Here is a 25,986-nt window from a genome sequence, read left to right as displayed (position 1 = left end):
CTGTTGGCAAACCTGCGCCGGGAGTGCCGCTGGAACCAGCGTTCAATGCCGACGACAAGGGCTCAAGAACAATAACACCACTAAACGGCGAACCAGTAGGAATGCCGGCCGAGTTGGTAGGCGTGATAAGGCCGAACGTGGTGATAGGAGAGACTACACTGCCAACAAAAGACGTAACGGTTGGCAAGCCTTCACCAGGGGCGCCGCTGGAGCCAGCGTTCAACACCGACGATAATGGCGCCAGAACAATCACGCCACTGAACGGTGACCCGGTGGCAATACCAGCGGAGTTGGTAGGCGTGATAAGGCCAAACGTAGTGATGGGTGAGACCACGCTGCCAACAAAAGACGTGATTGTCGGCAGGCTTCCGCTCGGAGAAGCGCCGCTAGAGCCAAGGTTCAAGCCCGTCAGAGGCGCCAGGACGATGACTCCGCTAACCGGTGAGCCGAACGGATTACCCGCCGTGTCGGTCGGCGTGACAAGGCCAAACGTAGTAACAGGCGAGACGACATTGCTGACAAATGAGGTAACCGTCGGCACCACACCACCAGTTGGCGCTGGGGCGGCGGCACTACCACCACTCGGTGCACCACCAGGGCTCGAACTGACACCACCGGACGGCGGAGGCGCGAAAACAACAACACCGCTGTACGGCGTGCCCGTGGCAACACCAGCCGCATTCGTGGGCGTGATGAGGGTAGTTGTCGTGATAGTCAAGGGGAAGCCGGGAATGAACGAGGTGATCGTCGGCAAGAGGCCTCCAGCCGTCGGTGCGCCGCCGCTGGAACCAAGAATCGGAGGTACGTAAACGATGACGCCGGGGAACGGCGTGCCCGTAGCGCTGCCGAGCGCGTTGGTGGGCGTGATCAGCCCGGTGGAAGTGTATGGGATCTCCAAGTTCGTGTTCGTCAAGGTGATGGTGGGCAAGCCGCCGCTTCCAGATGGCAGCAGGCCCGAGGGGCCACCACCAAGAGCCGTCGACGGCACGAACACAATCACCCCGCTGAACGGCGTACCAGTGGGGCTTCCCGCTGCGTTCGTAGGCGTGATCAGGCCGACGGTAGTGAACGGCGAGGCCAGGGTACCAACAGCGGACGTCACGGTTGGCAGGTTCAGCGAAGCAGCGCCGCTCGCGCTGATGCTTCCAAGGAAGAGTCCAGAGCCGCTGGGCGCGGAAAGGGTGCCAGCGGGGATCGAGCCACCACCAGTGCCCCCTGTCGAAGGCACGAAGACGATGACGCCGGGGTACGGCGTGCCTGTTGCGATGCCTGCCGAGTTTGTGGGCGTGATCAGACCGGTGGAGGTGAAATCAGCAGATCCGACGGTCGACGTGATGGTGGGGAGGCTTGCGCCAGATGCACCGCCGGCGGTTGACGGAACGAAGACGATGACTCCGCTGAACGGCGAGCCAGTGGGACGGCCCGAAGCGTCGGTGGGAGTGATGATTCCGGTGGAAGTGAAAGCCGCACTGCCTACGGTCGTGATCGTGGGGAGACCCACACCAGCGCCAATTGATGGTATAAGGACGATGACGCCACTGTACGGCGTGCCAGTTGGGCTACCTGCTGCGTTGGTCGGGGTGATCAGACCAGTACTCGTGATTGGAGAGACAAGATTGCCGGCGACGGAGGTGATCGTGGGAAGACCTCCTGGGATGGCTGTCGGTGGCTCAAAGACCACAACTCCGCTGAATGGAGTGCCAGTCGGCGGAGTAATCAGACCGGTGCTAGTGAACGGAGAGACGACACTGCCGGCGATTGAGGTTATCGTTGGAAGACCTGTACCGCTGGAAACAGCAGCGCCTGTGGATGGATCCAAGACGAGAACACCGCTAAACGGCGTGCCGGACGGCGGAGTTATCAGGCCAGTCGACGTGACAGGGGCGGTCAGCGACGGAGCGAACGAGGTGATTGTCGGAAGAGCTGGACCAGGAGAAACAGCAGCGGCTGTTGATGCGGCTGGATCCATGACGATGACGCCGCTAAATGGCGTGCCGTTCGGCAGAGTGATAATACCAGTGTACGTGAAAGGAATGGGCAGGCCCGGAACAAACGAGGTGAGCGTTGGCAGACCTGCACCGCTCGAAGTGGCACCGAGTAATGGTGGCACGAAGACGACAGCGGCGCTGTATGGCGTGCCCGTGGCAATGCCTACCGAGTTGGTCGGGTTGACGACACCAGTGCTAGTGAACGGAGGGCCATTGAATGGAATACCGGACAGGCTGGCGATGGTGGAGGTGATGGTGGGCAGGCCCGATGCGGACACACCAGGAGCGGCTGTTGGCGGCACGAACACGATGACGCCGTTGAACGGGGTACCTGTACTGCCATCTGAATTGGTCGGGGTGATGAGACCCGTGGACGTGAAGGGCGAGGCAATGCTGGCGGCAATCGAGGTTATCGTGGGAAGGCCCAAGGCAGATCCGCCGCTAGGAACGAGACCACCTGTCGGCGGCACGAAGACGATAACTCCACTGAATGGAGCACCTGCACTACCAGCTGAGTTTGTCGGAGTAATGAGTCCCGTAGAGGTGAACGGCGACGCAACACTAGCGGCGATCGAGGTAATCGTAGGTAGACCCGATGCAGAAGGACCGCCAGGAACCGTAGCCGCTGTAGGCGGCACAAAGACGATGACTCCAGCAAACGGCGAGCCAGTAGCAATACCAGCTGGATCGGTAGGCGTAATCAGGCCCGTCGACGTGAAGGGTGAAGCAACACTAGCGACAACCGAAGTGATCGTAGGAAGACCCAATGCGGATCCACTGCTGGGAGCCAGGGCAGATGCACCGCTAGGGACGAGGCCACCTGTCGGCGGCACGAAGACGATAACGCCACTAAACGGTGTGCCAAGCGTACTGCCAGCCGAGTCGGTAGGCGTGATGAGGCCTGCCGACGTGAAGGGCGACGTGATGCTGCCGACGGTCGAGGTGACAAGCGGGAAGCTTGCTCCAGATGCACCGCCGCCGGGAAGACCCGTGGGAGGAACGAAGACGATGACGCCGCTGAACGGCGCTCCGGTCGGAGGCGTGATGATGCCGGTGGAAGTGAACGGTGACACAACATTGCTGGCGACGGAGGTGATGGTAGGCAAGCCGGGCACAGATGTGCCAGCAGCCGTCGGTGGCTCAAAGACAATGACTCCGCTAAACGGTGTGCCGGTGGGAGGTGTGATGAGGCCTGTTGAGGTGAAAGGCGAAACGGCATTGCTGGCGATAGAGGTGATTGTAGGCAAGCCGCCAGAGATCAGAGCGGTAGGAATGCCGCTGGGGATGAGACCAGAGGGACCGCCAGGTGTCTGTGGCTCAAAGACGATAACTCCGCTGAATGGCGTGCCAGTAGGCGGGGTGATGATGCCCGTCGAGGTGAAAGGTGAAACAACACTGGCAGCGATGGACGTGATAGTTGGCAGGCTGGGCGCAGACGCACCGCTGCCAGTCGCCGCCGTCGATGGCACAAAGACGATAACCCCACTAAATGGCGATCCGCTTGCCGGCGTGATCACACCCGTCGATGTCGAGGGTGCAGTAAAATCACCGAAAATGGACGTGGTCGGCGGGAAGCCGGGGCCACCAGAGGCCGTCAACGGCGCGAAAACAATCACTCCGCTAAACGGCGCACCACTGCTAGGCGTAAACGCACCCGTCGTGGTGTAAGCCGTCGCGTAGTTGCCGAAGATGGTCGTAGTCAGTGGCAAGGCCACTCCAGAAGAGGGCACGAAGACAACGACGCCGGTGAACGGCGGGCCAACCGTCGAACCTGTGGTAGCAGCAGCAAACACGCCCGTCGACGTATAAGGCGAAGCAATATCACCAACAGTTGAAGTAATCGTCGGGAGGCCAGCACCCACGCTCGAAGAGGCGCCAACCACCAAGGCCGTTCCGCCGGGTGGAATGAGCGGAGGCAACGAGCCACTGCCACCACTACCGCTGGGAACCGGCGAACCGGAGACAGACAAGCCGAGGCCGAGAGATGCGGACGCGGACAGCAGCGGCTGCTCGCCGCCGGCAGAGAGCGAAGAGGCGCCAGGTGCCAAAGCCGACCCGCCGGAGGGTACGAGTCCAGAGAAGGAGCCGCCGGGAAGAAGACCAGACGCGCCACTCTCGCCAGGGCTGGGTGCGAAGGCGCTGAGACCGAGAGAGCCGGAGAGCAGCGGCGGTTGGCCGCTGGCAGAGGGCTGCAGGGAGGCAGTAGCTGACGTGCCGAAGAACAAGCTGCTCAAGCTGCCGAAGAAGCCCGTCGCGGACGAGCTGGTCGCCGGCTCGAGACCCGAGCTGAGAGACGAAGCACCTGGGAGAATGCCGGACACGGAAGTCGGCGCGGGCACCTCCATGAGGAGCGTGCCCTGAGTGACGCCAGGCGCGGTGGGCAGCAGCGTGATGAACCTAGTCGTGCTGCCGGCGTAGAAGGCCGTGTAAGTGGTCGCCGGGTCGATCGGGATGAATGTCGACGGCACGGGCGTGAGGCCGAGCGTGGTGGGCGCGCCGATGGCCGACGCGATGCTCAGATTGATGAGGGAGCCTCCGGGGTTGTAGAAGGGCGTGGCGGTGAGGACGCCGGTGGTCGAGTCGCCCTGGTAGGCCCGTTGTTGCTGCTGTTGCTGTGGTGGTGCGGCGGATTGGCCTGTTGACGAGGGAACAGCGGCGGCGCTGCTGGTGGTAGCTGCGGCGGGCGAAGGCACCTCTATCAGAAGCGTGCCCAAGTTGTTGCCCCCGGGGGTAGGCAGGAGGGTGAGGTATCTGGTCGTGCTGCCGGGGTACAAGGCCGTGAAGGTCGTGTCCGGATCTAGCGGCGGGCGGGGGAGGGCGGCAGTCGCGGGCACCATGCTCATCGCCGTGGGCGGGCCAATCGGCGGTATGGTGGCGAAATCGACTATGCCGTCGGTGTTGATGAATGGCACGGCAGTGAGGACGCCCGTGGTCGTGTCGCCGCGGTACGTCCGCGTCTGCGCAGCAGCTGGACTTGCTGATGACGGAACAACTGCGCCAGTGGTCGTGGCGAAGGGCACGCTGCCCGAGACGGGCGTGGGGAGTTCGATCAAGACTGTGCCCAATGTGCCGCCGGGCGTGGGGAGGATGGTGAGCGTTTTGATGGTGCTACCCGGGTAGAATGCAGTGAGCGTGTTGGCTGGATCGACGGGACCCGTGAAGATCGAGGTCGCTGGACTCAGGCCAATGACAGTGGGAACTCCATTGGTCGGCGTCACAGTAACTGCGCCTGTGGTAGTATCACCCTGGTAAGCACGTGCGTTGGCCTCTGCTGGCGACGATGATGAAGCTTGCGCAGAAACCGTTGCAATGCCTGTCGCTGGCACCTCAACGACGATCGTTCCAAGCGTGCCACCCGGCGTGGGCAAGAGCGTCAAGATCTTAGTAGAACTGCCCGGGTAAAATATAGTAAGGATGTTACCTAAATCTACAGGTCCAAGGAAGCTGAAGGTTGCTGGAGTTAGGCTAATAGCAGTCGGAATCCCATTGGCCGGGGTTACAGTAATTACACCGGTGGTAGTGTCACCCTGATACGCCTGGGCGGTCTGAGCTGCTGGCGAGGATGAAGGCTGAGCCGTTCCAACAGTCGTTGCTGCCGGTACTTCAACAAGAAGCGTTCCAGCTGTGCCACCAGGAGTAGGCAAGAGCGTCAGGTACTTGGTCGTACTGCCCGGGTAGACGGCGGTGAAGGTGATGACCGGGTCCAGTGGTCCACTAAACGATGAAGTGGCCGGGGTGACGTTGATGACTGTCGCCGGTAGACCGGGTGGCAACAGAGTGCCACCCGGCGTGATCGTCAGAGCGCCCGTCGTAGTATCACCCTGGTAGACACGTGCATTCTCCGCTGCTGGAGAAGATGATGAAGGCGGTAGGGAAACTGTTCCACCAGCGGTTGCCGCGGGAACCTCCACAAGAAGCGTTCCAACCGTTCCACCAGGAGTAGGCAGGAGCGTCAAGAACTTAGTAGTGCTGCCTGGGTAAGTGACCGTAAGAGTCGTGACCGGGTCCAGCGGTCCAGTGAACGATGAAGTCGCCGGAATGATGTTAATGAGCGTGAGCGGACCACCAGTCGGCAGCAGAGAGCCACCTGGCGTAGCAGTCAACAAGCCAGTCGTCGTGTCGCCCTGATAAGCCCGCGCCGTAGCGGGCGTCGCTACGGGTGACGAGGACAACAAAGGCTGTCCTGACCCTGTTGCAGTCGCCGCCGCCGCCGCCGGGACCTCGATGATGAGCGTTCCGAATATTCCACCGGGAGTAGGCAAGAGCGTGAGGAACTTGATGGTGCTGCCAGGGTAGGTAGCCGTGTAAGTGGTGGACGGATCCAACGGTCCAGTAAAGAGTGAGGTGGCCGGGGTGAGGTCGACGGCAATGGGTAGGCCAATTGACAACGCCGCGCTGATCTGAGCAGGCAGTATGCCCAGAATGCTGACTGGCGTGGCTAACAGAGAACCGGTTGTCGTATCGCCCTGGTAGGCACGTTGGCGAGCGGCCGCTGGAGCCGATGACGAAGGCTGCACCAACGCCGTCCCGGGAGGCGAGATCAATGGTGTAGTGTTGGCTGCAGGCACCTCTATCACGAGTGTTCCAAAAATACTGCCAGGGGTAGGGAAGAGGGTGAGAGTCTTGGTCGTGGTTCCTGGGTAGAAGCCCGTGTACGTGATGGTTTGATCGATCGGGAAGGTGGTGCTGAAGGTTGCCGGAATGAGGTTGAACGTTTCCAGTACGCTTCCTAATGGAATGCCGGCATCGAAGGGCGTCCCGATCAGAGTGCCAGTCGTGGTGTCTCCCAGATACGGGCGGCCGTTCAGTACTGGAGCGGAGAGTGTAGGCTGTGCCGAGATCGTAGGCTGCGCGGGTAGCGATGCTGCCGCAGTGTCGACAGGAACCTCCATCAAAACAGTGCCCAGAGTGGCACCGGAGGTAGGAAGGAGGGTTATGATCTTGATCGTACTACCCCCATACACGGCCGTGAAGGTGGTCACCGGGTCCACCGGGCCCGTGAAGGACGTCGTCGCCGGCACAAGACCGAAGGCAGTGGCCGGTCCCAGCGGTACGATACCAGAGAAGCCGGGTGGCAGTGGGTTTGTGCCCGGAGTAAGGACCGGTGTAGCTGTCAAGATACCCGTCGTCGTGTCGCCTACGTACGGGCGACTGAGGAAGGCTGGAGCCGCCGTGGGAGACGACAAGACCGGGGATGAGGCAGCGGTGGCTGAGACACCTGGAGTCGCGGACGCGGGGACTTCGACGAGCAAAGTGCCCAAGGTACCACCAGGCGTGGGAAGGAGGGTCAGGTATTGTGTGGTACTGCCTGTGTAGGTAGCCGTGAATGTAGTTCCTGGATCCAAGCCGCCCGTGAAGAGGGATGTTGCCGGATCGAGACTCAAGGCAGTTGGCAGGCCGATGGTCGGGAGTCCATCCGTACCCACAGAAATCGGCGTAATCGTCAGCACGCTCGGCGCTGAACCTCCCTGGTACGGCCGGCCAGCGCTTATTGCTGGCACGATGGACGAACCGCTTGGGATGCCGGCTGACGAACCACTCAGAATGCCAGCGGACGAACCACTTGGAATGCCAGCTGACAAACCAATAGACAGGCCAGCCGAGAGAGAACCCGAGATACCAGCCAACGGGCCACCTGGAAGGCCGCTCGTCGCCGCCGGCACCTCAATCAGAACCGTTCCGAGTGTCCCACCAGGCGTCGGGAAAAGCGTCAAGGTCTGCGTGACGCTCCCAGGATACGCCGCCGTGAGCGTCGTGACAGGGTCGACAGCGCCGGCAAAGCTCGACGTCGCCGGATCAAGGCTGATAGTTGTAGGAACGCCGGGGATGAGCTGACCGCTAGGGCCGAGGGTAACTGGCGTGGCGGTCAAGATGCTCGGCGCGGTGCCGCCCTGATACGGGCGGCCGGTAAGGGGTAGTGCTGTTCCCGTAGCCAGAGCCGTCTGTACAGGCGGTGCTAGGCCGGTGGAAGGCACTTCGACGACCACGGTGCCGAGGGTGCCGCCGGGCGTGGGGTGCAGGGTGATGGTCTGCGTGGTGCTGCCCGGGTAGGCGGCCGTGTACGTCACTGTGTCGACTGGGCCGGCGAAGAGCGATGTCGCTGGGTCGAGGCTGATGGCCGTGGGAGCGCCGGTCGTTGGCAGGCCATTGGAGCCAATGGTAACTGGTGCGACTGTTAGGACGCTCGGGGCGGAGCCGCCTTGGTACGGGCGACCACCAAGGCCTGGGGTCGTTGCTGCTGAAGCCGTTCCTGCTGAAGCCGTTGGCAGACCCAAGGCGGTGAAGGGCACTTCAACTAGTACGGTGCCTACAGTACCTCCAGGTGTGGGCAACAGTGTCAGGGTCTGCACAACAGTGCCCGAGTAGGGTGCCGTGTACGTGATTGCTGGGTCAACTGGGCCGGTAAAGAGTGACGTTGCCGGATCAAGGCTGAGCACCGTAGGAGCTCCAGTTGTCGGTAGACCGTTGGAACCAAGAGTGACCGGCGCGATCGTCAGAACACTCGGGGCAGAGCCGCCTTGGTACGGACGACCGCCGAGGCCTGAAGTTATTCCAGCTGAAGGCGATGCTGACGGCGCTGCTGAAAGCGACCCGAAGGCCGCCGTCAAGGGAATTTCAAGCAGCACGGTTCCCAGAGTTCCACCAGGCGTGGGGAACAGGGTCAGCGTCTGGACTATAGTGCCTGGGTAAACAGCTGTCAATGTAATGAGCGGATCGACAGCTCCAGAAAAGCTCAAAGTAGCGAGTTCGAGGCTAAGCGCCGTGGGGAGGCCAGGCGTGCGTAAGCCATCAGTGCCGATTATGGCTGGCGTAACCGTCAAGATGCTAGGCGCAGTGCCACCCTGATATGGTCGAGGGCCAAGGACAGGAGCCGTTGCCGAAGGTAGGGCTGATCCTGATAGTAGAGCTGATGCTGAGCCTGGGCCAGATGCTGAAGGCACAGGCGATCCTGAAAACAGGAGCGAGCCCGAAGGCAAAGCCGATCCTGAGAACAGCAGCGAGCCCGAAGGCAGAGCCAACGCCGAAGCCGGCACTTGAACGAGCACCGTGCCTGCAGTTTCGCTACCGGTGGGGAGGAGGAAGAGCGTTCGGGGGGTGGCGCCGGTGTATGGAGCAGTCAGGGTCACCGCAATAGGGAATGAACGGCTCAAGGCTGTCGCAGGATCGATGTTGAACGTCGTGGGCAGGCCAGCCGTTGGGAGACCGTCGGTGCCGGTGGTCGTGGGCGTGATTGTGACGACATCAGGTGTCGTTCCACCCACGTATGGGCGGCCGGGGAGCGCTGGAGCGGATCCCGACGGGGCAGCAGTTCCGGAAGGCGCGGCAGAGATGGGACCTGATGCCGAGCCAGGTGCCGAGGAGGCAGCTGGGCCGGTAGGCGCTCCTGGGAATTCTACGAGAAGCGTGCCCAGGGACTCGCCAGCAGTGGGGAGAAGTGTGACTGTCCGGGTGGTGCTTCCGGGGTAAGTGACGGTCAAGATGAGCGATGGAACAACGCCTCCAGTGAAGGGCGTGGTCGCTGGAGTTAGGTCGATGGCAGTGGGTGCCAGCGTTGAGATTTGGAAATTGCCGAGGTTAGTAACGGGCGTGGCTGTGACGAGACCACTCGTTGTGTCTCCTACATATGGCCGGCCAGTGGCTGCTGGAGCCGCCGAGCTGCTAGGAACTGTGGGAGTTTCCACAAGCAAAGTACCCAAGGAATCACCTGAAGTGGGAATAAGAGTGACGGTCTGCGTAACACTGCCCGGGTAGCCTGCGGTCAGAGTGGCCGTTGTAACGACGCCTCCAGTAAATGACGAAATTACCCGACTCAACGGGATAGCGGTGGGCGGTAGTGTTATTGTTCCAAAACCAGGAAGAGTAACGACCGGCGTGGCAGTAATGAAACCAGTCAAAGCACCGCCCTGGCTGCCAGTGAATGCTGGGCCCGAAATTGAAGCAGGAGACGAAAGGATCGGCGAGGCGGTGGTAGCAGCAGCAGGAATTTCCACAAGTACAGTGCCGAAGAGCCCGCCACTAATGGGGAGAAGCGTGACAGTTTGGATGATGCTTCCAGGGTAGGGAGCCGTTAATGTGATCACCGGATCGACGGGACCTGTAAATGCCGCTGTTGCTGGCTGCAAGTTCAAGACGATTGCTGATCCAAAGGCGTCGCTAGCAGTAAGAACCCCAGTAGTGGTTCCTCCCTGGTAGGGTCGGCCAGGGAGTGCTAGAGCTGTCGGAGCCGTCGGGACTAGGGGCGTGCCGGTGGAAGCTGATGGAAGACCCGAAAGGGCACCAGAGGGCACCTCAAGGACTGCAGTGCCGTACAGTCCGCCACTAGTCGGAAGGAGCGTGATAATCCGAGGAGTGGTACCTGGGTACTGCACTGTAAGAGTCGAGGACGGATCTACCGGGCCAGTGAACGGCGAAGTCACCGGGATCAGGGGTAGAACAGTCGGCAGATTGTCGAGCCCAGTTACGGTAATGACACCAGTAGTGCTATCTCCCTGATACAGCCTGCCAGTCGGTGCCGACGCGGTCGAAGCTGAGGGGAAAACCAAAGCCGACCCTGGAAGCGGAGCCAAGGAACCACTCAGCGGAATCTCCACGAGGAGAGTGCCGTACAGGTCACCGGGCGTCGGATAGATCGTCAATGACTTTGTAGTGCTGCCAGTGTACGGCAAAACCAACGTCATGAACGCAGACAATTCACCGGTGAATGGTGCTGAAGCGGGGATCAAGGTGATCGTTTCGAGCGGGCCTGGCAGCGCGGGGCCACCAAGGCTGGTGAAGATGGGCGTAGCCGTTATAATGGTCGCAGTACTGTCGCCGAAATACGACCTGCCAGTTAATGGCGCTGACACCGAGGCAGTAACCGGACCTGAAGGCGAGGCAGTTAAGAGGCCACTTGACGGCACCTCCACGAGCAGAGTGCCAGCCGTGCCACCGGGCGTCGGATAGAGGGTCAAGGACCTAGTGGTGCTTCCGGGGTACAACACAGTCAACGTTGTGTACACATCCAATGGACCAGCGAACGGCGATGCAGCGGGGACCAAATTAATCGGTACGGGTGAAGCAGTGACCAAGTTAATCTGGTTGGGAGGGGTAAATTGGAAGATGACAGGCGTAGCCGTCAGAATACCCGACGTAGTGTCACCAAAATACGGCCTGCCGCTCAGTAGCGCTGGCCCCGAGACCGAGGCCGTGGCCGGACCTGAGGGCGAGACGGGGGCCGTTGGGACTGATGCCGAAGCCGCAGATCCCAGAGCAGTGGCAGGCACTTCGATAAGAATCGTTGCGAGAGTGCCACCGCTCGTCGGGTAGAGTGTCAAGACCTTCGTAGTGCTGCCAGGATACTGCGCAGTAAGAGTCGTTGCAGGGTCGAATACACCGGTGAACGGCGATGTTGCAGGTTCCACAACAATGGCCGTGATCGGGCCAGTTGAAACACTGCCATCAGAGAGCGTGAAGACCGGAGTGGCCGTCACAGTGCCGATTGTGCTGTCACCCGCATACGGCCTGCCAGTCACCAACGCTGGCACCGAGGCACTTAGTCCCAGGGAAGGCGTCGCAGAGCCTACAGCCGTCGCAGGCACCTCAACAAGAATCGTGCCGAGCGTGCCGCCGGATGTCGGGTACAGCGTCAGCGTCCTCGTCGTGCTTCCAGTGTAAACCGCCGTGAGGCTCGTCGCCGGGTCCACGGCGCCCGAGAACGGCGGCGCGGGATCCAGGCTCATCACCGTCGGGGCCGGAAATGCCACGCCACTGATTATCGGTGTCGCAGTGACGGTTTCGGGGGCAATAACTCCCGCAGCAGGCCTACCAGTCAACGCCGGTGCTGCCGTAGAGCCCGTGGGGAACGGAGCGCTGAGAGAGCCGGCGGATAATGCCGAGCCCAGAACTCCGGTCAAGGGGACCTCGACAAGGAGGGTACCGAGCGTGCCGCCAGAGGTCGGGTGGAGCGTCAGGGACTTGGTGATGCTGCCAGTGTAGAAGACGGTCACCGTCGTCGCAGGATCCAGAGGACCGGTGAACAGCGACGCTGCCGGGATCAGGTTGAGCGCGGTAGGCAAGGCTGCTACGCCACTGACGAACAGCGTACCCGTCAGGGTTGCCGTGATGGTGTCGCCTTGGTACGGGCGACCAATTTGTGCCGGCGGTAGCGACGGAGAGGCAGTGAGCGACGGCAGGCCAGAAGCCGCAGCCGTTGCGGGAAGCTCGATGAGAATGGTACCCAAAGTGCCGCCAGGAGTAGGGTGCAGGGTGAGGAAGGCCGTCGTGCTTCCAGGATAGAAGGCAGTGAGTGTCGTAGACGGATCAATGGGACCCGTGAAAGACGACGTTGCTGGATCCAGGCTGAGGGCGGTAGGACTGCCAATAGGAGAGATACCAACAAAAGGTACCGCAGTAATGGTTGCAGGTGAACTGCCACCCTGGTATGGACGGCCGCCGAGCGCTGGCCCTGCTGTAGTTGGCAAAGGTAGACTCGCCGAGCCGGAGGCGAGGGCCGTCAACGGGACTTCCACCAGGAGGGTTCCAACCGTGCCGCCGCTCGTGGGTAGTAGGGTGAGATATTGTGTCGTGCTGCCGCCGTAGAAGCCCGACATCGTAGTAACTGGATCCAGTGGACCCGTAAACGGCGATGTAGCTGGGTACAAACCGACGGCGGTGGCAAGTCCAGCGGGCAAGCCGCCAGCGAAGGGTGTGGCTGTGATGATTCCCGTGGTAGTAGCACCCTGATACGGCCTGCTGATGAAGGCCGGAGCCGACGCCGAAGGACCAACACTCCCTGTAGGAGAGAGAAGCCCAGAGGCCGTGGCCGGAATCTCCACCAAGATCGTTCCAAGTGTGCCGCCGCTCAAGGGCAGCAGGGTAAGGGTCTTCACCGTACTGCCGCCGTAGAAAGCGGTCATCGTGGTAGACGGGTCCACTGGACCAGTAAACGGTGAAGTTGCTGGGATAAGGCCAATCGCACCAGGCAAGCCAATAGGCGAGACGCCCACGAATGGCGTGGCCGTGACGGTACCAGTGGTGGAATCGCCCTGATACGGTCTTCCGCCGAGGACTGCAGCAGTCACGCCAGGACTACCGCTGACTGTGGCAGAGGGGAAGCCCGGAGCGGAGGCGCCAGACGCTGTCAACGGAATCTCAACCAAGATCGTGCCTAACGTGCCGCCGCTGGTTGGCAGCAGCGTCAGGGACAGGGTGATGAAACCTGGATAGAAGGCCGATAAGGTGGTGACGGGGTCTATCGGTCCAGTGAAGAGTGAAGTCGCCGGGGTCAAGCTGATGGCGCCAGGAACACCGATGAGCGAACCGCCAGCAAAGGGTGTGGCCGTCACTATTCCTGTGGTGGTGCCGCCCTGGTAGGGACGACCGCTCAAGATGGCTGGCACAGTAGCTGATGCGGTGGCTGGGCCGGATGCAGCATTGAGTGGCGTCTGGACAAGAAGCGTGCCGGCCGTTTGACCGCTGAGCGGAACGAGGGTCACGGTGCGGATCGTCGAGCCGCCATACGGCGCCGTCAGCGTGGTAGCGGGGTCAATGGGACCACTGTACGGCGTGGGGGCGGGAGTGATCAGGAAGGTTTGCAGGGCGGCGCTGGCCAGCGGGCCGAGGCTATTGCCAGGTGCAGCCGTGACGGTGGCAATGCTGCCGTCTCCGCCAACGTATGGGCGAGCCAGCAAGCTAGCTTGAGCAGACGCCGAAAGCAGGCCGGTTGCAGAAGCAGAGCCAGGGGCCAGAAGCGACACAGGCAGTGAGGCTAAAGGACTGGGTGTTTGTACCAAGTACGTGCCGGCGCTCTGTCCGCTGAGCGGGTAGAGAGTGAGTGTGCGCGTCGTTTGGCCAGTCCATGGTGCCAAGAGCGTTACGAGCGGATCCACGAATCCCGAGTAAGGTGTAGGAGCAGGGGTGAGAACATAGGTGAGCGGAGCGGCGCCGGCGATTGGGCCAGAGCTTCCACCAGGAATAGCCGTGATAGTCGCAACAATACCGTCACCGCCGTAGTACGGGCGAGAGATCGGCCCAAGGAGAGAAGGCGTAGCAGAAGCAGTAGGACCAGTGAACGGCGTCTCGATCAGAATAGTTCCAATCGACTGACCTGCTCCGGGATGCAGTGTGAGTACTTGCGTAGTTGAGCCGAAGTAAGGAGCGGTAAGTCTCGTAAGCGGGTCAATTAAGCCGGTGTACAACGTTGTAGCAGGTGTGAGGACAAAGGTCAGCGGGATGCCGCCGGGCAAGGGGCCCAGGATTCCACCTGGGAGAGCCGTGATAGTCTGAACAGATCCATCACCACCATTGTACGACAGAACTGGAAGGCCAATCGAAAGGGCAGATGCAGAGGGAAGGCTGGCCGGCCCAGTGGGAGACGCTGAGCCTGTTGCAGGAGAACCCGCCAATGGGGTCTGCACAAGCAATGTACCCGCAGTCTGGCCAGAAAGAGGGAGCAGCGTCAACGTCCTCGTGGTCAGGCCGGTCCAGGGTGCCGTGAGTCTCGTGGCCGCCTCGACGGGACCAGTGTACGGCGTCGTCGCAGGCGTGATGATGAGGGCCGTAGGCGGGAAGTTAACCAACAAGCTCGAGCCGGGAACACCTGAAACTTGCTGGAATACACCGGGTGTCACTGTCACAGTGGCAATCACGGAGTCTCCAACGTAAGGCCGGCCCACGGCGCCAATTGAGGATGGCAGACCGGAGGCGGTGGTAGCAAACGGTGGCGAGGCGGAAGCCGCAGGGGTGGCTGGAATCTCGAGAACAACCGTACCCAGGGTTTGTGCGCCGGTTGGGTGTAGAATCAGCGTGCTCGTCGTCGACCCGCCGTATATCATCGACAGCGTCGTGACAGGATCCACAAGGCCAGAGTAACGAGCCGTGGCCGGAGTGAGAACCAACGTCGTGGGCAGGCCGACCGCGGGAACCACCAAGCCGTTGGATAGGGTGGTTAAGCTGAAAGGCGTCGCGGTGATGAGTGCTGTCGTGCTGCCCCCATCGTAAGGCCTGGGAGAGGCCGGAGCGGAGAGCGAAGGCGCAGCCGATGGAGTGAAGGCGCCCGCAGGAATCTCGATGAGCTGTGTGGCGGCTGTGTCGGTGCCAGTGGGGTGGATAACCAGCGTGCGAGAAGCAGTGCCGGTCCATGGAACCGTCACGGCCGCAGCGGTATCAGTCGGGCCTGACCAGGGCGTAGGAGCAGGTATCAAAGTAAGGACAATTGGCGCAGGTCCGGGGACGCCGCCCAAGATCGGGGTGACGGTTACAACGCCGCTTATTGTGTCTCCATCGTACAGCGCTATGGATGGAAGAGCTGGAGAAGGTAGCGATACAGATGCACCGAGAGATCTGGACAGACTAGCAGCAGGAGTAACGCCAGGGATCTCAATCAACAGCGATCCTGCAGTGTTAGTACCGTAAGGTAGGATCGTTAAAGTCCTAGTCGTGAGACCCGTCCACCGAGTGGTAAATTCGGCGAATGGCTGAAGCGCACCAGTGTACGGCAGCGTGGCAGGCGTAAGCGTGAAAACGGTTGGCGACGCGATGGCCGAAATGCCATTCCAGGGAACTGCCGTGAAGGTCGCAATGGTGGAGTCGCCGAAGTACTGCCTGCCGGTCGACGCCAGAGGCGAAACCGAAGACGGAACGGGCAGTGCAGCGGTCGCGCTGGCGAAAGCAGGGCGAGGAATCTCTACGACCAAGGTGCCAGGCTCACCAAAACCGTCAGGAAGAAACGTGATCGTCTTGACGGCCGTTCCATCGTAAGGCGCCATCAACGTAATGAGATCGAAAGGACCAGTGAAGCTAACAGTGCCCGTGTACGGCACGAGCGAGTACGTAACGGGAAGACCGGTTGAGCCGTACGGGAAAACCGTGATAAGGCCAGATGTTGAGTCACCCACGTACATCTTACGAGGGAATCCTATCGTGTTGACAGGCGAGGAGGTGATGGTAGGAGAAGCGAGGCCGGTCAAGCCGCTAGGCAAGCTGAGGACTCCAGGTGTCTGCACAAGGACAGTACCCGCCACATCAGTGCCAGTGGGGAAGAGCGTGTAGACCTTCGTCGTCGATCCAGCCCAAGGCGCAGTGAAGGTAACAGTCGCCAGCGGGCCAGTGAATGGCACGGCCGTTGGGCTGAGGTAAAAGGTCGTGAGCCCGGCCGAGATACCGATTGAGGCAGCGGTAATGACTGCTGGTGTCGTGTCGCCAAAGTACGGCCGAACGCCAGTTTGAATACCAGGCAAGCTCGCAGATGGACCAGAAAAGGCAACAGACGCCGGAGTCTGAATTAGATACGTCGCAAGCGTCTGTGTGCCCGTGGGATACAGAGTCAAGGTTCTAACTGAAAGTCCAGGGTACGGTGCAAAGAATGTGTTGGCCGGATCAACTGGATAAGTCAATGAGGCAGTTGCAGGCGTAAGGAAGAGTCCCGTTGGAAGACCACCAATGCCGAGCAATGCAGTTACGGCGATGGCGGTGCTGTCACCAGCATATGGCCTGGCCAAAGTAGCAGAAGGTACCAAAAGCGACAAGCCTGGCGGAATCAACGAACCCGTGGGCGAAGGAGCAGCCGTCAATGGAACTTGCAGTAGGTAAGTCCCGGCGGTATCAGTGCCAGTCGGCAGCAAAATCAACGTCTTTGTAGTTGTGCCGGTCCATGGCGCCGTGAACGTGACAGAAGGATTGATAGGCCCAGTGAAGGTAGCGAATGGGGCGGGCGTCAGGGGGAATAGTGTGGGTAGCGCACCGATACCTAGAGAGGCAGTAATAACACCGGCTGTCACATCGCCAACGTACGGGCGACCAGAAGCGGCCGGCAGCGATGAAATCACCGAGGGAGCCGCCGTCCGTGGGACCTCAACTAAAAGAGTTGCATCAGTGTCAGTGCCAGTAGGCAGCAATGTCAATGTTCTCGTAGTTGAGCCAGTCCAAGATGCCGTGAACGTGACCAATGTGTTGAGACGCCCGGTGAAAATAGGGCCACTGTACGGAGTAAGCGGAAGAAGCGTCAGAGACACACCACCAAGACCAAGGTTAAATGAAGCAGTGACCAAGTCAGTTACCGAATCACCCATGTACGGGCGAGCCGGTGCCGAGAGCGTTGGCGCAGCAGTTACCGAGGGCAAGCCAATGGGAACGCTGGCGGAAAGACCGGTTGGTTGCGGAATTTGCAGTAGAGTTGTGCCAGATAGCTGCCCACCCGTCGGCAAGAGGATCAAGGTCTTTGTAGTTGAGCCTGTCCAGATCGCTGTGAAAGTCACGAGCGGGTTGTATGGTCCTGTGAACGTTGTCGTCGCCGGCGTCAAGGTAATCTGAGTGAGAAGTCCGCCGAGAACAGTAGCTGCGGCAACAACGCCACTCGTAATATCACCGATATACGGCCTTCCGGCACCGGTCGGCACAGTCAAGCCCGTGGATCCAGTACCCGTAGGAAGCTGGACCAAAACTGTTCCCTCTGTCTGGCCGGGAAGGGGCAGCAGAGTAACCGTTATAGGTACGGCTCCTGGGTACCCGGCAGTCAGAGTGACCGAGGGGTTGACCGGGCCTGCGAAGACTGTGCCAGTCGCTGGCACAAGGTTAATCACGGACGGAACGACGAGGCCGCCTCCTGAAACGGTGATCGGGCCAGACGAGGTGCCGCCAATGTACGGACGGTCGAGGATGCCAGCGGAAATGGAAGTCCCACTAGGAATGATGGACGCTGTGGGCGAGCCCGGAAGCAGATTTGTGAGACCCGGCTGCGAAATAAGTGCGAAAGGAGTCTGCACAACAACAGTGATAACCTGCCCAGGCGTAATTACTCCGGTGGGTGTAATCGTGTACGTCGAGATGACAGACCCAGAGTAGCCGAGCGTGCTTGTGGTGTAGCTGAATGCAACTGAAGACTGACTCGGGACCACACCAGGAGTGGCAACGACCCGAGTGGCCACCGTGTTCGTCGGATTATTAGGCAGAATCGTCCATGTGGTCGTGGCAGTTCCAGTCCACGGGATCGTGAAAGTAGTAGCCGGGTCGATCGCGCCCGCAAAAGTCCCGGGTGGTGCTGGCGTCAAAGTGAAGGTCACCGGGAAACCAGCAAAGATCGGCGTGATGGTCATGGGGTTGGATCCAAGGACATACGGGTAGAGACCGCCAGTCGGTATAGACGTCAGGGTGGACGCCGGGATGGATGGCCGGGTCGACGTCGGGATAGACGACGGGCTTGCGGACGAGGCGACAAAGCCGGTGGGTGTCTGGACAACGAGGAAGCCAGTGGCCGTTAGATCAGCCAGATTACTCGGGAGGACGGTCAACGTGACAGGCGTCAGGCCGGCATATCCGACAGTCAAAGGCGTGGCCGTGTTGATCACACCATTCCAGCTGGCCACAGTTGCTGGCGTCAGTGTAAGAATGCCGGACACACCGCCAATCCTCGCAGGAACGAGAACAGTGGATGTGCCGCCGATGTATGGAAGGTTCAAGCCTACACCAGGCACAGGAGGAGCGGATACAGACAGACCAGCAGAGAGACCAGCAGAGATGGAAACGCTGGCCGCGGGAATGCCGGAGGGCCCTGAAGCACTAGCGGTGGGAGGACCAGAAGGTGGTCCTGAGGGACCAGACGCGGAAGCGCTGAACAAGCCCGAAGGAGCAGACAGGGGAAGGCTAGAGGAGCCTGAAGCACCAGCCGCGGGAACGCTGATGGAGCCTGAAGGACCAGCCACAGAAAGGCCGGAGGATGCAGAAGCGCCAGCCGTGCCAGCACTCAAAGATGCCGAAGCACCTACCGTGCTGAGACCCGAGAGAGACGCGGGTACTGTCTGGATTATGATAGTGCCTCGTGTTTGGGTGCCAGTAGGGACCATAGTGTACGTCGTCGGGAACAGACCAGCGATCGTGTACGTGTTCACAGGGTCAATCGGACCAGTATAAGGCGTGGTTGTTGGGACCATAGTGAAGGTGTACGTGGCAGCACCCATCGTAGCTGAGACGAAGGTGGTCGCAGTTCCAGTGACGTAGGGCACGTTGTTGTTCGTTGGAGGCAGACCGCCGGGGCCAACGATGGGGGGACGCGAGGGGATCCCTATCGTAACGGAGGAGGAGAGCAGTGCTGTCGGAGTCTCCACTACGATTGTGCCTTGGGTCTCTCCCGGTGCAGGAAGCAGGGTCAAGGTGGCGATGATTGAGCCATCATAGCCGATTGTCGGAGTGTAGGGCACGAAGGGTCCAGTGAAGCCTACCTGAACCGGCGTGATCCAGACTGGTGTCGGAACACCGTTGACGGTGGGTGTGATGGTCACGAGAGCATTTCCACCAATATAACCCTGAGTCCTCAGGCCAGTCGGCAAACCAAGGTTGGTAGCGGCTGAGGGCAGAGACACGACGGCAGTGGAAGGAACAACCACCACAATCGTTCCGAGGCTATCGGTTCCGACTGGGAGAAGAGTCAACGTAGCGGGCGTAGGTTGCGAGCCAACAATAGTGAGCGTCAAAGCGGCTAATGGGCCTGTGAAAGTGCCAGTGGTCGGGCTAAGAGCCACCGTGGACAGTATGCCGTTAATGATAGGCGTAATCACTGTGGGAGAGAGACCGCCAAGGTATGGCTTGGTGATCGGGCCAGTCGGTAGCGCCGAAGGGCTCAGCGAAGCCGAAGCCGAAGCCGCAATAGTAGGGGTCTGGAGCACTACTATGCCGAGTCCAGTAGCCACGTTCGCAGGCAAGATTGTGATAAGGCGAGATGTCGAGCCACTATAAGGAAGTGTCAGGATGCCGCTTTGCACCGCTCCGGTGTAGGTAGTTAGCGTAGGAGTGAGAGCCAGCGTCGCAAGGGCACCAGAAATGAGTGGTGTGATGGTCTGAGTCTCGCCACCGCCAATGTAAGGCAGCGTCAGGATGCCAACATTTGGAAGTGAAATAGTGGCAGACCCTGTAAGACCTGAAAGCAATCCGCTAGCACCAGAAAGCTGTCCGCTGGAGGCAGAAGGCAATCCGCTGGCGCCTGAAGGCTGTCCAATGGTGCTACCCGCACCAGTTGGGAACAGGTTGCTAACGCCGATTGGAACCAGAGCGCTAGCGGGCGTCTGCACGACGACCGTCCCGATCAAGTTCGTTCCAGCGGGCAGGATAGTGATGGTCTGGGCAGCGGTAATCTGTGCAGGTACCGTCCAAGTGACCGGGCCCACGGGAATGCTCAGATAAGTATTGACGACGGGCGTCAAAGTCACCGCAGCATTCAGCGGCAGCCCACTAATCGTTGGTGAAATGATCAGGGTACTAACGCCTCCGACGTATGGCAAAGCGACCCCAATGCTTATTCCGCCAATCGGAGAACCAGCAGTCTGAGATGCGGACCCAAGAACTGGCGTAAGGATGGCAATCTGGCCAAGTGATTCTGTGCCTGTAGGAAGAAGTGTGATAGTCACAGCAGAGGCTCCCGTCCAGGGCACCGTCAGAGTTCTTGAAGGATCAACGGCGCCGGTGAATGGGGTGGGAGCAGGTGTTAAAACCACACCCAGGCTACCCGCGACACCACCAAGCGAGGGAATAGCCAAGGTGGCGCTGATTCCAATTCCGACATAGGGCCGCGTGAGTCCAGCCGCAGAAGATAGAGTATTGACTCCAGAAGACGGGATGGCAACTGCAGAAGACGAAATGGCCGCGGAAGACAGAATCACTGCAGAAGATGGGATACTGGCTGCAGAAGACGAGACGACAACCGCAGAAGATAGGGTCCTGACCGAAGAAGACGGAATAGCAACCGCGGAAGACGAAACGAGCGCGGAAGACGGAACGACAACCGCAGAAGATGAGAGGACAGCCGCAGGAGACGGAGTGGAAGATGATGTAGACTGAAACGGAGTCATAACCATGACAGTAGCCAGACCACCTGGCGACGTAGGAGCCAATGTGATCGTATTCGCAGTGCTACCGCTGTAAGCGGCGGTCAAGGTTGAAGAGGCAACAGGAATCGTGATCCGCGAGGGGAGCGACGAAGTCAGCGGAACAACGAACATCGTCCTAACGGAGCCATTGAGGGTCGCAACCACCGTTCTCGTGGTTGAGCAGCCGACACAGAATTGAACGATGGCGTCTGTTGGAATGGCAGGAGATGAGACCGGCGGGGCTGTGATAGTCGGCTGCCCAACACCGATAGATAGGCCAACACCGGGAGATTGGCCAAGACCGAGAGATGCCGAAATATCAATTAGCGGGCCCGTAGGTGCAGCTCCTGCTGGCGTCTCGATGAGCACAATGCCTACGACATTCGTGCCAGTTGGCAGAATCGTCAGGGTCTGTGTCTCCGTCCCATCGTAGGGCATGGTCAACGTAAAGAAGACATCGAGGAAGCCAGTGAAGACTGTGCTCGTGGTGACTGGGAGCAGAGACAGGCTAGTCGTGCTGCCTCCATACGTAGCGATACCATTGATGGTCGTCGATCCTGAGATGTAGTATGTGACTAGAGGCAGCTGAGGAGACGTGCTCGAGGGGGTGAGACCAGTTGGTGTCTGAACCAGGAGTGTTCCCAGCGCGGAAACCTCAGTCGGCACGAGGGTCAGAGTCCGAGTGCTAGATCCAGGCCAACCCACCGTGATCTGGTTGTTCGGATCGATGGCGGGGATGCTAGAAGGCGTAGGTACAGGAGTAATAACAAACGTTATCGGCGTGCCGTTACTCGTGGCTGTCACTATTGAGATAGTCGAATCACCGATGTAAGGCAAGGTGCTGACGGCTGCAGGGACACCAGAAGGCGTGACTGCAGGACCACCAGAAGACGTGACTGCAGGACCACCAGAAGATGTGACTGCAGGACCACCAGAAGATGTGACTACAGGACCACCTGAAGGCGTGACTGCAGGACCACCTGAAGAAAGACCTACGGAAGCAATGGGTGAACCTCCAAGGCTGGCTGGGGTCTGCAGCACGACAGTACCGAGTTGAGAACCCGGCGGTATCACGGTGATGAGGGTGGGTGTCGTGCCGGGGTATGGGACAGTAATAATCGTTGGGAATAAGCCTCCAGGGAACACAAGACCGGCAGACGGGCTCAGAACAATGCCAATTGGAGAACTTGACGGTCCAAACGGGAGAGTCGCGATAGAGGGAGCGGTTCCTGTCAGGAACGGCCAGGTTGGGAGGCCTCCTGGGGGCCCAGCTGTGCCAGGTCCACTTTGTCCAGCTGACGCCGAAGAAATTGGACCAGTGGGGGGAGTGCCGATTGGTTCGAACACCACTGCTGTTCCCAAAGTCTCAGTGCCGGTGGGAAGTATCGTTGCAGTGACCCTGATCGAGCCGGTATAGGGAACAGTCAAGGTAACCGTGCCTACAGGACCAGTGTATGTGGTGATGGACGCCGGAACAAGGCCCACAGTTTGCTCTTGTGTGCCAACGGTCGCCACCAGCGTCACTGGCCCAGGCAGACCAACAACCGGACGACCTGTGACGCCTCCAGGGTTCAAGTTGCTCAGGGGAGGTGGCAAAGCCGTGTTAGGGACTTCAATGATAACGGTTCCGACACCACTTGTCGGGACGACTGTCAACGTAGTTGCAACAGTACCAGTGGCGACCGCATAAATGGTAGTTGTCGCAGTGGCATAGTATGAGACGGACCGAGTTGCGGGGACCATGTACAAAATACGCGGTATGCCACCAATTGTCACGGTAACAAAGGCAGCAGTCGACCCAAAGTATGTCAAAGTGAACACACCAGAGGGTGAGATGCTGTTAGTTGGTCCTGCTGTGATGGTACTAGGTGGCGGCAAGGTAGCTGTCGGTGTTTCTATGATCAGAGTTGCCTCATTGGCGCCACCTGGGGTTGGAACAATCGTTAACGTGGTGGTGGTAAATCCAGCGTAGCCCGCGGTGTACGTGCTGGTGGCTGTCGGGCCAGTAAATGCGGTAATGGTAGCGGGAGTGAGCACCACACCCTCCGTTATTGAGCCAGATGTGACGGTCAGAGTCGTTGGCACTGCACCGAGATACGGCAAAGTGACAAAGGACGAAACCGCCGGGCCCAAATTAGTGAGGGGGTTGCTAGGGATGACGGACTGCTGGGAGGGAGCCGAGAGCGTCTGCTGGGAAGATACCGCCGAGATACCCCCAGCTGAAGACTCTGCGCCGCTGGGTACTGAAGTCCCTTGGCCCAGGTTGGTGTTCGGATTGCCAGGGACAAGAGATTGCTGCGAGGAAGACACTGGGGGGACTTGACCAGCAGCACTACTTGAAACACTCTCGGCTGGAGGCTGGGCGCCGCCGGACACTGAAGATCCCAGACTGGAAATACCAGTTGAAATGCTACTGCTCTGAGCTGGAGCTTGCGAGCTGGTGGATGATGAACCCAGTTGGCCTAGGTTAGTGTTCGGATTGCCAGGGACAAGAGTTTGCGAGGATGTCGAGGTACTACTGGAGACTTGCGCGCCGCCTGACACAGAAGTACTAGTTGAGGCTGAAGATTGTGGAGCGACAGCTTCTGAAGTAGCGGCTGAGGAGCCAACAGCTGAAGATTGCGATGATGAAGCAATAATTGAGCCAGTGCCTAAGGTACCCTCAGCCGGGGTGGCAGTTGAGGAGCTCTCAGCTGTGGCAGTCGAGGAGCTGGAGCTGGTGGATGATGAGGACGCTGGGTTCAAATTGGTAGGCGGATTACCACTGATGAGTGACTGCCGCGACGATCTCGAGGAACTGGGACCAGCCGGGGCTGAATTGAAACTCAAACTAAATACCTCAGAGCTGGAGGATCGTGATGACCGCCGGGAGGATGATGACCTCCGGGAGGAGGATTGTGATGACCGAAAGGAGGACTGGCGAGTATGTTAGTCTTCTTTCTCAAAGTGCACCGAAACGTGAACGCTTGAGTCCCAATAAACGGCACACTGCTGCCAGAATCAGATGCGCTAGACAGAGACTTACCACACTCGTAGAGCTGCTGCGTGATGGAGGAGCCAAATTCGTATTTACTGGTGGGGCAAGTCCACCACCACCAAATGAAGTGCTCGTTAGGGTCATGGAAAGGCTAGAAGATACAGAACTTCCAGGCGCAGCGACACGAGTGGTTGTTGTTGTAAATCCAGAACCGGAAGGATTGATCGTGAGTGTGTGTGTTCTTGTTCCCAGGTGGGTAGAGTAGACAGTAACGACCGTATCAATATTCGTGGGGACATCATCAGAATAGACTGTGATGGCCACATCGGGTCCGATGGAAATAGTCGTGGGGCGTGAGACACGGGTCCTCACGGCGACCGGTTGTTGGTAGATGGTGGGCACGACGTCGTATTCGACAATGCAGTCCGGATTGTGGACGACAACCTGGCGGCGACCCAAGATGCCACCGGAAGCCGGTGGCAGCAAGAGGCCGGCCACCAGGCCGAAGCTGCGCAAAAACATGTCAATCTATCCACAGACAGTATTACTTACTATTTTCGTGATATGGTCAAAATCGGGCGAAATTGGGCGCTGTATTATCGTCACGACCGTCTCGAGACCGAAGTCTCCAAAACAATTCGAAATGAACGAATTAACGCACAGAACGACTGACTGAACGTAGCAGCGAGAGTAGCTTGTGAGGGAAAGTGAAGCTGGTTCAGAGCTCTAGATAATATGTAGTCCTGAGAATGGGCGAAATGAAGAAGCGCAAGAATGGGGCAAAACAGGGGCCTGGCTTCCCGCGCTTCGGTCGCCGCAAGGTAAGGGAGATTTTGCTAAAGCAGAACGTGGACGACAATGGGCGCTCTCCAGAGATTGCCATGTTGCAATTCGACTATCGCCTGTGATCTGCTCATGATGTTTCCTTGAAGGGACCAGGAACGCGGGTTGTGCATGCCGCAGCCACGCCCCGCAGGGGTGGATCCTTTCGATCCTCGCCTTGCACCATCGTTAATGATCAGTCGACGCGCTGCGTTGAGGCCGGTGTTGCAGAAGTGGCGTTGATGTTGTGTGCGGACAAGACGCGTCTCTCTTGGCGAGGCTTGTTCCCCACCTCGCTCCTCTTTCCCTTTCGGGACTAGCGCCCTCTCATCGCTGGTGTTCAGCCCAAGGCGATTTGAGCGTAACAAAATCCATCGCAGTGCCATAGCACTCTGCGTATGGAACATCAGAGGATTTGCATAACTCCTTTGAAACGCACCCGTGCTGTACTCCTTTTGTTGAAGGTCGCCTTGTCTGCGAAATGCTTTTGCCGCGCATTCAACCACAGTCGTGGTTTTCACACCCCCACACTCCAAGTAGAGACGAGGCTCCGGTCTACGTAGATCTGCGATTCCCGGGTATTCACTCTGACGCACCCGCCTGTGTGGGTCTGCTTGCTTAAGAGAATTTATATACGAACATGCCCTGTTGCCCGAGAGAACAGCGCCTTCCGATAAGGCTCTGGCGTTTGCCACGGCATACTGCCCGACTAACTCCTTGGCAACGCCCGTTGTTGACATTTGATAGCTCGTGGAAAGGTCCGAGCTGTCCGAGAATGCTTCTTCGGCCAGGAATTTGGCCACTACGCAGAGAGGGTCCTACCATGCCTTGCCGCTCAAGACTTGCCGACTTTTCCGGCCACTTATCAGGTAGACTTTTTTGGGATTCTTGCTGAAGCCATTGACATGGCGGAATGAATTGTATGGTCACATAGAAACAGCACAGCAGTCCATTTACAATTGCTTGACAAACCCCAACCAGAAATTCGAGGTCTGTGTGGCGCCAACACTTGTGCAGGTCACGTTCGGCTCCGCTGTTTTATACCATGTATGCAAATTTTTTCAATTGTTGTCAAGTACCATGCTAGGAAAAGGACGTGCACATTCTCGAAGTGTGGTGCTGCTCTTCTTTTTTAAAGGAGACTGCCGCCCCTTGCCAACGATCTTTTTTGCACAAATTACGCACATGCCTGGTCACTTCCTGCGACACACAACCCCCTTCAAAGAAAATGAGATGGTCTGTAAGCGGCCTCTTTAACACTTCTTCGAGTCTACAAGCCAGCGATTAAAGGTCTGGTAGCTTCTACTAGCGAAGTTTGATAGCGCGATAAGCTTGGGAGGCACCTGTTAGGTTGGAAACGCTTCAT

The 25,986-nt window shown here is 59.2% G+C and overlaps 1 protein-coding gene across 1 annotated transcript in view; it reads right to left on the bottom strand.

Moving 5' to 3' along the window:
- LTHEOB_9608 (Ca2+-modulated nonselective cation channel polycystin protein) overlaps positions 1-24,320 on the bottom strand; it is a gene marked incomplete at both ends in the record, with an annotated part of 48,349 nt that extends 24,029 nt beyond the window's left edge. The window contains 4 exons of the mRNA XM_035519214.1: positions 13-14,349; positions 14,395-23,514; positions 23,847-23,949; positions 24,075-24,320. Of these exons, the coding sequence (XP_035368835.1) occupies positions 13-14,349; positions 14,395-23,514; positions 23,847-23,949; positions 24,075-24,320 (23,806 nt within the window). The remainder of the gene's footprint in view (positions 1-12; positions 14,350-14,394; positions 23,515-23,846; positions 23,950-24,074) is intronic.
- Between the last annotated feature and the right edge of the window lie 1,666 nt (positions 24,321-25,986).

This window comes from Lasiodiplodia theobromae (genome assembly GCF_012971845.1).
Source record: "Lasiodiplodia theobromae strain AM2As chromosome Unknown scaffold_32, whole genome shotgun sequence".
Taxonomy (NCBI): domain Eukaryota; kingdom Fungi; phylum Ascomycota; class Dothideomycetes; order Botryosphaeriales; family Botryosphaeriaceae; genus Lasiodiplodia; species Lasiodiplodia theobromae.
Note: the sequence above shows the minus strand (reverse complement) of the source record. Positions and strands in the feature narration are given on the sequence as shown.